At 41.4% G+C, this 12,509-nt stretch overlaps 2 protein-coding genes across 4 annotated transcripts in view; one reads left to right on the top strand and one right to left on the bottom strand.

The window, feature by feature from the left end:
• Positions 1-211, top strand: part of LOC103302017 (ceruloplasmin) — a 61,055-nt gene extending 60,844 nt beyond the window's left edge. The window contains exon 19 of the mRNA XM_008159009.3: positions 133-211. Within this exon, the coding sequence (XP_008157231.2) occupies positions 133-149 (17 nt within the window). The 3' untranslated portion in view covers positions 150-211. The remainder of the gene's footprint in view (positions 1-132) is intronic.
• A 1,659-nt stretch (positions 212-1,870) lies between these two features.
• HPS3 (HPS3 biogenesis of lysosomal organelles complex 2 subunit 1) overlaps positions 1,871-12,509 on the bottom strand; it is a 72,966-nt gene continuing 62,327 nt past the window's right edge. For 2 of the 3 annotated variants that reach the window (XM_054714112.1, XM_008159004.3), the window contains one exon: positions 1,871-2,639. In XM_054714112.1, the coding sequence (XP_054570087.1) occupies positions 2,512-2,639 (128 nt within the window). In that variant the 3' untranslated portion in view covers positions 1,871-2,511. The remainder of the gene's footprint in view (positions 2,640-12,509) is intronic. The other variant, XR_003614986.2, reaches the window with a different exon arrangement.

The raw sequence follows: 12,509 nt of genomic DNA on the forward strand, positions 1-12,509 counted from the left end.
AATGAATCTAGGATAATTAAACAAAATAACTAATGTTAAAAAATTAGAATATACTTAAAGCACCATGTACATTTTTTAATCATATGATATATACTATTTTTAATAATGGTCTTAAAATTTCTTTTTCTATAGAGACCAAGTCTGGCTGAAAGAAATAAATTGGTGTTAAGTGAAAAGAAAAAACAACCACCACCAATTCATTATAACGTATGTGAAAGTGTTGAATAGAATGTTTACTTAGGAATGTCTATAAACATTAAAAGAAGACTGAAAACATACACTTCTGTGCATTTGCGGGAAAACTGTATTACCTGTTTCACATGACTATTATACATGGCCTACTCTAACACACTAGGTACTTTAATTGATTCATATAGGCCAGTGGTCAGCAAACTGCAGCTCGCGAGCCACACGCGGCTCGTGAGCCGTGGTTTGCCGCTCTGTTGACTAATGAGTTTGCCGACCACTGGGATAGGGGCTTAATCACAAGGAACAACAACAGCCTGTAATTATTGGAATCGAGAGTCTAGGTCAGTGGTTGGCAAACTCATTAGTCAACAGAGCGGCAAACCGCGGCTCGCGAGCTGCATGTGGCTCGGGAGCTGCAGTTTGCTGACCACTGATATAGGCCATTTGTGTCACTATCACTGGGGCTATATAAAGCTGTATTTTAAAAAAAAAATCTATGACCAGATATTGTCCTTGGATAGTCCTCAAAGGATTACTATTAAGATTCATTAATATATTTCCAATCTTTGGATTCTCCATCAATCCCTCTAATGTGCTGCTGACAACATTCCTAAGAACCAGTAGACATAGGGGTACAGGGAAGTATAATTTAAAATAAAATATAAAGTAATAAATAATAAAATAAAAATTAAAAGTAAAAATTAAATGAGTATCCTATATAATAAAGAGGTAATATGCAAATTGACCATCACTCCAACACACAAGATGGCGCCCCCATGTGGACACAAGATGGCCACCACAAAATGGCCAGCAGGGGAGGGCAGTTGGGGGTGATCAGGCCAGCAGAGAAGGGAAGTTGGGAGGGATCAGGCCTATAAGGGAGGGCAGTTGGGGGTGATCAGGCCAGCAGGAGAGGGCAGTTGGGAGTGACCAGGCCTGCTGAAGGGGAGGGCAGTTGGGGGCGACCAGGCCTGCAGGGGAGGGCAGTTAGGGGCAACCAGGCTGGCAAGGGAGGGAAATTAGGGGTGACAAGGCCAGCAGTGGAGGGCAGTTGGGGGTGACCAGGCCAGCAGGGGAGGGCAGTTAGGAGTGACCAGGTCGGCAGGGGAGGGCAGTTAGGGGCAATCGGGCCAGCAGGGGAGCAGTTAGGCGTTGATCAGGCTGCCAGGGGAGTGGTTAGGGGGTGATCAGGCTGGCAGGCAGAAGCGGTTAGGGGCAATCAGGCAGGCAAGCGGTTGGAAGCCAGCAGTCCTGGATTGTGAGAGGGATGTCCGACTGCCCGTTTAGGCCTGATCCTACCGAGGGGTCCCAGATTGGAGAGGGTGCAGGCTGGGCTGTGGGAGACACCCCCCCATGCACGAATTTTGTGCACCGGGCCTCTAGTTTAAAATAAAATAGAAAATGAACCCTTAAAGAAATGGTCAAAAGGATATGAATCTGGAACTGAAAAAAAGCCAAGTTAAGAACTGTATAGATTAAATCCTCAGAAAACTTTCAAAATATGGTTGTGGCAGATGCCTGGTGAGTAGCACTATGCCCAGCCTTACGCAGTCAAAGCACACTATCAATGAGCTGAACTTGGACTCAAAATTGTTTGAGACAAATTAAAAAAGATGACACAGTTGTGAATACAATTATATATTCCTTTATTTTCACATACACTCTTAGCTAAAAGAGCAAGAGTACACCTCAATGAAAAATGGAAATGAGGTTTTGGCTGAAAAGCATGTGTTCAGCATATCATGGTAACAGCCAGTCAAGAAAGTTACTTTGTAAAATTCTACTTCATGTGATTGAGAGAGAAAGGCAGCAGTGAGTTTTAAAAGTAACAAAATAATAAAGTTTGAAATCTTTTACTGTGGGAAAATATTAACATCTTTCTCAAAGAAAATTGTTTTAAAAAGGGACCCAATAGAAAAACTGGAAAAATTAAGGAGACTGAATTTTGGACCTTATGGAGTGACATTCTTTCACACATAATTGCAAAATGGTTCTTTGTGGTCCTGGGATAAAAACGATTGCCATATCTCTGACAAAAGTAAATTGATGTTCTTTGAAATAAAAGTCAATCTCTATTTCTAAAAATATATGGCTTCTTTCAGAAAATTCTTTTACCTTGTAGTTTTTAGATTCTAGGTGGAATCTTAATGGATTCAGGTAATAAATTATGAAATACCATGGTAAGGTAAGCAACATGAAAGCATTTGCAATATATGCACATATTCAATATGAAAATCCTTTATTTATTTATATTTTTAGTTGGCATTCAATTGTTTTAAATTCAGTGTCACATGCTATTATGCTGATTTCCAAATGATACCTTCAAGTCAATGATTTCTTTCGGCTGCAATAAATAAGATATGGCAAGAAAAATGCTGCAGTGCCATCTTCTGGAAGGACATTCAAGAAGTCCCTTAGTTCTAGTTCCACAGCAACAACTGACAGTGTTTCTGTTTGTAGGAAAAAATATCTGAGTTAGAACAAAATAGCTTTATTCAATTCTCTTATCACTCAATAAACCAGAAATTAGTTCAGGTAAAAAAAATATTATAATTATGAAATAAAAAATATCTTATGGTCTTACAACTTCTTATTTACTCTTCTGAGAATCCTTTGAAGATTATTATTATTTACTAGTGGCCCGGTGCATGAAATTTGTGCACGGGGCGGAGGGTGGTGTCCCTCAGTCCGGCCTGTACCCTCTCCAATCTGAAATCCCTCTTGCAATCTGGGACCACTGGCTCCTAACCTCTTGCCTGCCTGTCTGCCTGATCGCCCCTAACCACTCTGCCTGTTGCTCTGCTCACCACCAACTGCCCATCCCCTGCCAGCCTGATTGCCCCCCAACACCCCCCCTGCTGGTCTGCCTGCCCCGAACTGGCCCCCCCTGCCGGCCTGATCACCCCCAACTGCCCTCCCCTCCTGGCCTGACTGCCCCTAACTGCCTCTGCCTCAGCCCTGCCACCATGGCTTTGTCCAGAAGGACATCCGGTCTAATTAGCATATTACCCTTTTATTGGTATAGATTAGCCCCATGCACTTTGGATTTACTATTTCATTTGATTCAGAGAAATTATTACAATATTTTTCAATAAATTTCTATTCTGAAGAAAAATACAATCATTAGAACACTGTTTTTAAAGCTAATTTATAAACATTATTTGCTAGGACAAGAAATACTATTAATTGTTGGATAACATTTTCTTAAATTAGTTTCTCACTGAAATTTTCATGTTATTAATAAGCATAAAATGTTTTTATGACCATTTATCTTTTTTTTCCAAACTGAAAAGTAATGAGCTTTTGTGAACATTTCAAATATTAAGAATTTAGCAAACATTTTTGTAAAGATAACTATGCAATTTTATGATTCTATTGCTTATGGATGAATGCATACTGCCTTCTGCTGGGAGGAGAAGGGGTGACACCTAAGAACAATGTTCCCCAATAAACATATTTCAGTGCTACTCCCTGTGTGATCTTCACATGTCCACCACTTACTCTATTTGCCAAGTGACTGAAGTAAATCTAGTCAGGGGTGTGTGCATCCATCCAAAGTTATCTGTCCAATATTTAGCAACCTAATCGCCCTTTACATAAAGGACTGACATGTGCTTGCTGCTAAAAGTTAATGAATGCAGCAGCAGTGATGTATAGAAAAGATCCCCGAGCTCTGGAATCAGACAGACTTGGGCAGGGATCAGACTCTTCTACCTACTCTCTGGGTGACTTTAAGAAATTCACTTAGCCTCCTGAGTACTAATTTCCTTATCTATAAAGTAGTGGTACCATTTGCTAGCTTCTAGAGGCCTTTGAGTATTCAGATACAGCGATTCACATCTGATATATAATAGAACCTTAATAATAACTACTAACTAGTTTGTAAAACCTACATGAAAAACATGAATTACTAATGCTTTCCTACCAAACCAGTTTATTTAGCCTAAATGTGGTACCTATAAGAAGTATACCACACACAAAAAAAATACTGAGTTGGGGGCCAGTGCACAGTGGTTATAGAGGCAACAAACAAAAAAGTCTTGCCACTACCCAATTCTCTGCTGCCAACTAGTGAGAGGCTAACAGGTTATAACTTCAAGAACAAGGTCAAGATCTTAAATCCTTAAGAGTACCTTAAATCCTCTAGCATGATGAAAAAATATTCATCAAATGCTAAAAACCAGTTATTTCTGCCTGGTGGGGTTTTAAATGACTTTCCCTAGGTTCAATGGCTCTGCATTAATGCAAAGGTTCTCAACAAGTATGATTTTGCCACCACCACCGCCCCCATGCAATATCTGGTAATGTTTGTAGAAATTTTTATTTGCTGTAACTGGGACAGTGCTATGGTATTTAGTGGGTAGAGACCAGGGATGTTGCTCAACATCCTAAAATGTACAGGATACACCTACACACACACACACACACACACACACACACAGACACACACACACACACTATTCAGTCCAAAATGCCAATAGTACCAAGGTTGAGAAAGACTGCATTAGAGATACAAAATATAAGCTTCTAAGCATATACTAGTATAAGTACCTGACCTCCATCTCCAACATTATCATCTTGCAATTTTGCCTAACATTTACTCTAGAGTTACCCCTGAACTTCTCATTAGTCCCAGGATATTAAAAACTTAGCTTGCTTCAGAGCACTCAGTAAATAGCAGACCTGGAACTTAGCTCCAATTCTCCAGGCTCTGATCCCAGTCATTTTTCAGTGTAATACAGCTGCCCACAGAGGACATCTTTCTCTAGGACCTTTGATATCCAGGTGGTTTTTGCTTGAAGGGAAGGCAGTTGCCCCACCCTGTTGGAAGTCCTCTTGCCCCAACCAGTGGTTGATAGTCTGAGTCTAATCAAAACTGAGTGTAAATTGGACTGCAGGCAGAGTTGGATCTCTGGAGGCTTTGAGTCTCTGATCTCCTTCTGGCCCTGGGCTAGGAAAAGCAAAACCTGGTGCACATCTTGGTCCTTTCCAAAGGCAACCAGCCCCAGCAGAGGAAGCCTTAAGAGGTGGATTGGTGACAGCTCCAAACAGGGAACTCAGGGCTAGTCAGATACAGCATCTGCCATTGTCCTGCACTAGATATTGGGTCATTGCAGATCTACCTAATACACAGATACAAAACCAAACAGTCAGACAAAATGGGGAGATAAAAAACAATCCCAAAATAAAAGAATAAGAGAATTCTCCAGAAGAAGAGGTAAACAAAATGGAGATAAGAAATGTATCTGATATGGAGTTCAGCATAATGATGGCAAAGAAGCTCTACAGCATGAGAAAAGATATAGTAACTATGAAAAAAGACCATTCACAAATAAAGAATGACATAGAGCTAATAAAGAACACACTGGAAGGAATACACAGCAGATTAAGGGAAGCTAAGAACTGGACCAGTGAATTAGAAGATAGGGCAGAAAAATATCACTCAATCAAAGAACCAAAAAGAAATAACAATTGAAAAACAGGAGGACAGCTTAAAGGAGCTGTGGGACAACATGAATCAAAACAATATTCACGTAATAGGAGTGCCAGAAGGAGAAGAAAGTGAGCAGGGGATAGAGAACATGTTTGAAGAAATAATGGCAGAAAACTTCTCTAACTAAGTGAAGGAAACAGTCACACAAGTCCAGGAGGCACAGAGAGTACCAAGCAGGAAGAACCCAAACAAGCTCACGCCCAGACACATCATAATTAAAATGCCAAAAATTAAAGACAAAGAATCTTAAAGACAGCAAGAGAAAAGCAATTTGTTATGTACAAAGGAGCTCCCATAAGGCTGTCAGCTGAATTCTCATCAGGAACTCTACAGGCCAGAAGGAATGGCATGAAGTATTCAAGGTAATGAAAAGAAAGGTCCTGAAATCAAGAGTACTATATCCAGCAAGCCTATCATTCAAAATAGATGGTGAAATAAAGAGGTTCCCAGACAAAAAGATAGCTGAAGGAGTTTATCACCACCAAACCAGCACTGAAAGAAATGCTAAGGGGTCTGCGATAAAGAGAAGAAGAAATATATAGAAACATAGGCATATAGAATTAAAATGGCAATAAATAAGTACCTATCAATAACAACCTTAAATATAAATGGATTAAATGCTCCAATCAAAAGAAAAAGGGTGGATGAATGGATACAAAATCATGACCCAACTATATGCTGTCTACAAGAGACGCACTTAGAACAAAAGACTCACACAGGATGAGAGCAAAAGGATGGGAAAATATTTTCCATGCAAATGGAAACATAAAAAAGCTGGGGTAGTAATACTCATATCTGACAAAATAGACTTCAAAATGAAGGCCATCACAAGACACAACAAAGGTCACTACATAATACTAAAGGGATCAATTCAACAAGAGAGTATAACCCAGGTAAACATACACTGAGTGGCCAGATTATTATGATCTCTGAACACATAATAATCTGGCCACTCAGTGTATATCCTATATAATAAAAGGCTAATATGCAAATTGTCCCCTCGACCATGAGTTCGACCAGCAGGCAGGCCAGCCACCAGCCCATGTCCCCTCCCCCTGGCCAGGCTGGCCGGACACCACCCATGCATGAATTCATGAATTCATGCTCCGGGCCTCTAGTGTATATATATATATATACTAGAGGCCCGGTGCACGAAATTCGTGCACTGGGGAGGGTGTCCCTCAACCCAGCTTGCACCCTCTCTAATATGGGACCCCTCGGGGGATGTCCAACTGCAGGTTTAGGCCCGATTCCACACAGTCAGACATCCCTCTCACAATCCGGGACCGCTGGGTCCTAACCGCTCACCTACCTGCCTGATTGCCCCCTAACTGCTTCCTTGCTGGCCTGATTGCCCCCTAACTGCTCCTCTGCGGGCCTGATTGCCCCCAAATACCCGCCCCTCTGCTGGCCTGATCACCCCCAAGGCTTTTTATTAGTATAGATATGACCCTGCACAGAAAATTTTAATAACCCTGCTGTACAATAAGGGCTTGACGATTGAATCATTAGGACCAGACACCAAGATTTCCTTTCTTTGAATAGTGGAGGGAATACTTACCTTGTCTTTAAGTTGCCCGGAAATTAAAATGAGATAATGACTTAGAAAAGTATAAAAGCACCATATAAAGACAACTGTCTTTTTAATGAAGTGGCAAAATGAAAAACACTTTTTATTCTCCCCTTCCTTCCTTTACAGCTTTTATTTAAACTTTGAAATTTATAAACATTTCACTCCAATTTTCATTTCTTTACATTCAACATTATTTTGTATTGGTTTCAGGTTTTATATTAGTTACAGAATAGTGGTTAGACAATCATATACTTTACAAAGTGTTCCCCGATATTTCTAGTACCCACCTGGCATCATACCATCATTACAACTCTATTGACTATATTCCCTATTTAAGTGACAATGGGTTTACAGGTTCCTTTCAGTCTTTCTTTTGTGTTTCTTGTCCTTCCTTTTCTTTCTCACTTCTTCCCTCATTTTCTTTATATAGTATCTCAATTGGCCATCAAAGCTCAGTGAAGGCACTGGGACACGCTTCATCCATTTTACAGACCAGGAAACTGAGGCCAATTCCAGTTGGCTGTGGAACTTGACTCAGCACACAGGAAGCCCTCAGAGCCATGCTCTTTGCGCTTCCTAAGGGGCAGCGGCCCAGCAAACAGAACAAACCTTCCAGTCAGGCTTCCCAGCCTCTTTCTCAAGCACCTCTTCATTGCGGATGCTCCACATTCTTTCCTCTCCCCCCATTCTTTACTGCCCGCCCTTCTCCGAAGCAGGTGGAAGGCTTCCCACTCACTGCCTAGGCATGCTCTGCTATGGGGCAGGGTGTAGCGAGCTTGCTTTTGGGTGAAGGCAGGAGCAGTAGTCACTGCCTCTGAAGTGTGAAGGCCGCCTGAGCGAGGCCCATTAGCACTGGGAGCTTCTCTGAATCATGTCAGTCAGTCCAGTACCCTGCAGTGCAGCACCCCTTCACTGAGGTGGTTCTACCCCTCAACCCCCGCCTCAGGGGTGAGGGTCCTTGCCCCTCTGCCAGGAGTCCTTCCATGCCCCTTGATCCCTGGCTGGGCCCACCCACGTCTTGGGGGCACTGCAGAACCTCTGTCTCTCTGCAGATGAGGCAGATCCCTGCCGTAGGTCTCTGCAAAGCTATGAATCTGTGGTCAGAGGCCTGGTATGGGTCTCAGCAACCACATGCCTGCAATGTTCCCAGGGACCCTGGGAGGGGCTGGGCGAGTCCTGCCACGCCCCCACAGGGTGGCGATCTCCCTGGGGACCCCCGGGAGCGGCTGGGCGGGTCCTGCCACGCCCCCGCAGGGTGGCAATCGCCCCAGGGGACCCCCGGGAGTGGCGGGCTGGGCCCGGCCACGCCCCCCCAGGGTGGCAATCGCCCCGGGACCCCCGGGAGAGGCTGGCTGGGCCCGGCCACGCCCCCCCGCCCCAGGGATCCCCGAGAGCGGCTGGCAGGGCCCGGCCACGCCCCCCCAGGGTGGCGATCGCCCCTGGGAGCGGCTGGCTGGGCCCAGACATGCCCCCCCAGGGTGGCGATCGCCGCAGGGACCCCAGGGAGCGGCGGGCTGGGCCAGGCCACGCCCCCCCAGGGTGGCGATCGCCCCCGGGACCCCCGGGAGCGGCTGGCTCGGCCCGGCCACGCCCCCCCAGGGTGGCCTTAGTCCCCGGGATCCCCGGGAGCGGCTGGCTCAGCCCGGCCACGCCTCCCCCAGGGTGGCCTTAGCCCCCGGGACCCCCTGGAGCGGCTGGCTCAGCCCAGCCACGCCCCCTCCAGGGTGGTGATCGCCCCCGGGACCCCCGGAACTAAGAGGATTGGGCGCCACCATCTTGGTCTTCTCAACGGCCGGATAGGCCACCCGGAGTCCCGCCCCAAGCCTCTCGTAGGCCCAATCATGGGCATAGTGGAGGTGCGGTCAATTTGCATGTTTCTCTATTATAAGGTAGGATATATATATATATATATATATATATATATATGTATATACACACACACACACACACACACACACACACACACACACACTGAGTGGCCAGATTATTATGCATTTAGAGATCATAATAATCTGGCCACTCAAGTATATATGCACCCAATATAGGGGCACCTAAATATATTAAAAACAAAACAGAACAAAAAATACTTCTAGAGAACTTTAATGGAGAGATTGACAGCCAAACAGTCATAGTAGGGGACTTTAACACACTGCTGACTTCACCAGATAGATCTTCTAGACAAAAATTAACAAGGAAACAGTGACTCTAAATAACACACTGGATCAGATGGATTTAATTGACATTTGTAGAACATTTCACCCCAAAGCTGCACAATATACATTATTCTCAAGTGCATATGGGTCATTCACAAAGATAGACCACATGTTAGGACATAAAACAAGTCTCTACAAATTCAAGAAGATTGAAATTATATCAAGCATCTTCTCACATCACAATGAAATGAAATTAGAAATCAACTACAGTAAAAACACTAAAAAACATTCAAACACATGGAGACTAAATAGCATGTTATTAACCAAATGAATGGGTTACCAATAAGATCAAGAAAGAAATAAAAAAAAATTCCTGGAAATAAATGAAAGTAAACACACAACAACCTCGAATCTCTGGGGCACAGCAAAAGCAGTCCTGAAAGGCATTACAGGCCTACCTCAAAAAAATAAGAAAAATTATTAATAAACTTTTAACCCTACAACTTAAAATATTAGAAACAGAACAATAAGAAAAGCCCCAAGTGACTAGAAGGAAGGAAATAATGAAGATTAGAGAAGAAATAAATGATATAATAGAGACTAAAAATAAATAAATAAATAAATGAATAAATAAATAAATAAATAAATAAATAAAAAAGATCCATGAAACCGAGAGCTTGTTCTTTGAAAAGATAAACAAGATTGATGAACTGTTAGCCAGACTCGTCCAAAAACAGGGATGACCCAAATAAATAAAATCAGAAATGAAAGTGGAGAATTAACAACTGACACTATAGAAATACAAAGGATTGTAAGAAAATACTATGACAAACTTGCTATAGTTGATTTCTAATTTCATTCTATTGTGATTTGAGAAGATGCTTGATATGATTTCAATATATGTCAACAAGCTGGACAATGTGGAGGAAATGGGCAAATTCCTAGAAAAATACAATCTCCCAAAACTGAATCAGGAAGAATCAGAAAACTTGAAAAGGCCAATAACAACTAATGAAGTAGAAGCAGTAATCAAAAAAACTCCCAGGAAAAAAAAACCCTAGTCTGAATGGCTTCACAGAAAAATTTTACCAAATATTCAAAGACGAAATAACACCTCTACTCCTCAAAGTATTCAAAAAAATCCAAGAGGAAGGAACACTTCCATTCTCTTATTATAAGGCCAGAATTATTCTAATTCAAAACCAGGTAAACAAAGAAAGACAATTGCAGGCCAATATGCATAATGAACATATATGCTAAATCCTCAACAAAATATTAGCAAAGCGGATCCAGCAACATATTAAAAAAATCATACACCATAACCAAGTGGGGTTTATTCCAGGGATGCAAGGCTGGTACAGTATTTGCAAATCAATAAATGTGATACATCACATAAACAAATTGAAAGACAAAAAATCATGATCGTATCAACAGACGCAAAAAAAGCATTCAATAAAATCCAACACCCATTTTTGATAAAAACTCTCAGCAAAGTGGGAATAGAGGGATCATATCTCAACAGAATAAAAGCCATATATGATACTTTAGCCATCATCATACTCAATGGGCAAAAACTTAAACCATTTCCTCTAGGAACAAGATAAGGATGTCAGCTTTCACCACCCTTATTCAACATATTATTGGAAGTCCCAGCCACAGCAATAAGACAAGAAATAAACAGCATCCAAATTGGAAAGGAGGAAGTAAAACTCTCATTATTCACAGATGACATGATTTTGTACTTACAAAACGCTAAAGACTTACCAAAAACTACTAGATTTAATAAATGAATTTGGCAGTGTAGCAGGATACAAAATTAATAGCCAGAAATCAATGGTATTTTTATACACCAATAATGAATTCTCAGAAACTAAATAAATAATCCCATTTACCATTGCAACAAAAAAAATTAAGATACTTAGGAATAAACTTAACCAAGGAGGTAAAAGACTTGTACTCGGAAAACTACAGGAAGTTGAAAAAAGAGATAGAGGAAGATATAAACAAGTGGAAGAATATACCCTGTTCACGGATTAGTATAATTAACTAATTAAAATGTCCATACCACCAATGCAATCCCTATTAAAATGCCAATGGCATATTTCACAGATCTAGAACAAATACTCCAAAACTTTATATGGAACCAAAAAAGATACCGAATAGTTGCAGCAATCTTGAGAAAGAAGAACAATGTTGTAGGGATCACAATACCAGATATCAAGTTATTCTACAAAGCCACTGTATTCAAAACAGCCTGGTACTAGCACAAGAACAGGGATATAGATCAATGGCACAAAACAGAGATCCCAGAAATTGATGCAAGCCACTATGCTCAATTAATATTTGACAAAGAAGCAAGAACATACAATGGAGTCAAGAAAGTCTCTTCAATAAATGGGGTTGAGAAAATTGTACAGATACATGCAAAAGAAAAGAATATAGACCAACTTACACCATACACAAGAATAAACTCAAAATGGATTAAGACTTAAATGTAAGTCATGAAACCATAAAAATCTTAGAGGAAAAAATGGGCAGCAAAATCTCAGACATCTCTTATAGTAATATGTTTATGGATACACCTCCTAGGACAAAGGAAACTAAGAAGAAAATAAACAAGTGGGGCTACATCATCAAAATAAAAAGATTCTGCGCAGCCATCAACAAAATGAAAGGCTGTATTGGAGAACATATTTGGCAATAATACATCTAATAAAGGTTTAATATCCAAAATATATAGTGAACTCATACAAAAGAAAGACAAACAAAAAATGGACAAAGGACCTAAACAGACACTTCTCCAAAGAGAAAACACAGATGGTCAAGAGATATATGAAAAAATGTTCAAAGTCACTGATCATCAGAGTGATGCAAATTAAAATGATAATGAGGTATCACCTCACATCTGCCAGAATGGCTACTATCAACAAATCAACAAATGACAAGTGCTGGTGTGGATGTGGAGGAAAGGGAACCCTAGTACACTGCTGGTGGGAATGCTTACTGGTGCAGCCACTATGGAAAACAGTATGGAGTTTCTTCAAAATTTAAACATGGAACTGCCATTTGACCCAGTGATCCCACTTCTAGGAATATATCC

This window comes from Eptesicus fuscus, chromosome 3 (genome assembly GCF_027574615.1).
Source record: "Eptesicus fuscus isolate TK198812 chromosome 3, DD_ASM_mEF_20220401, whole genome shotgun sequence".
Lineage (NCBI taxonomy): Eukaryota > Metazoa > Chordata > Mammalia > Chiroptera > Vespertilionidae > Eptesicus > Eptesicus fuscus.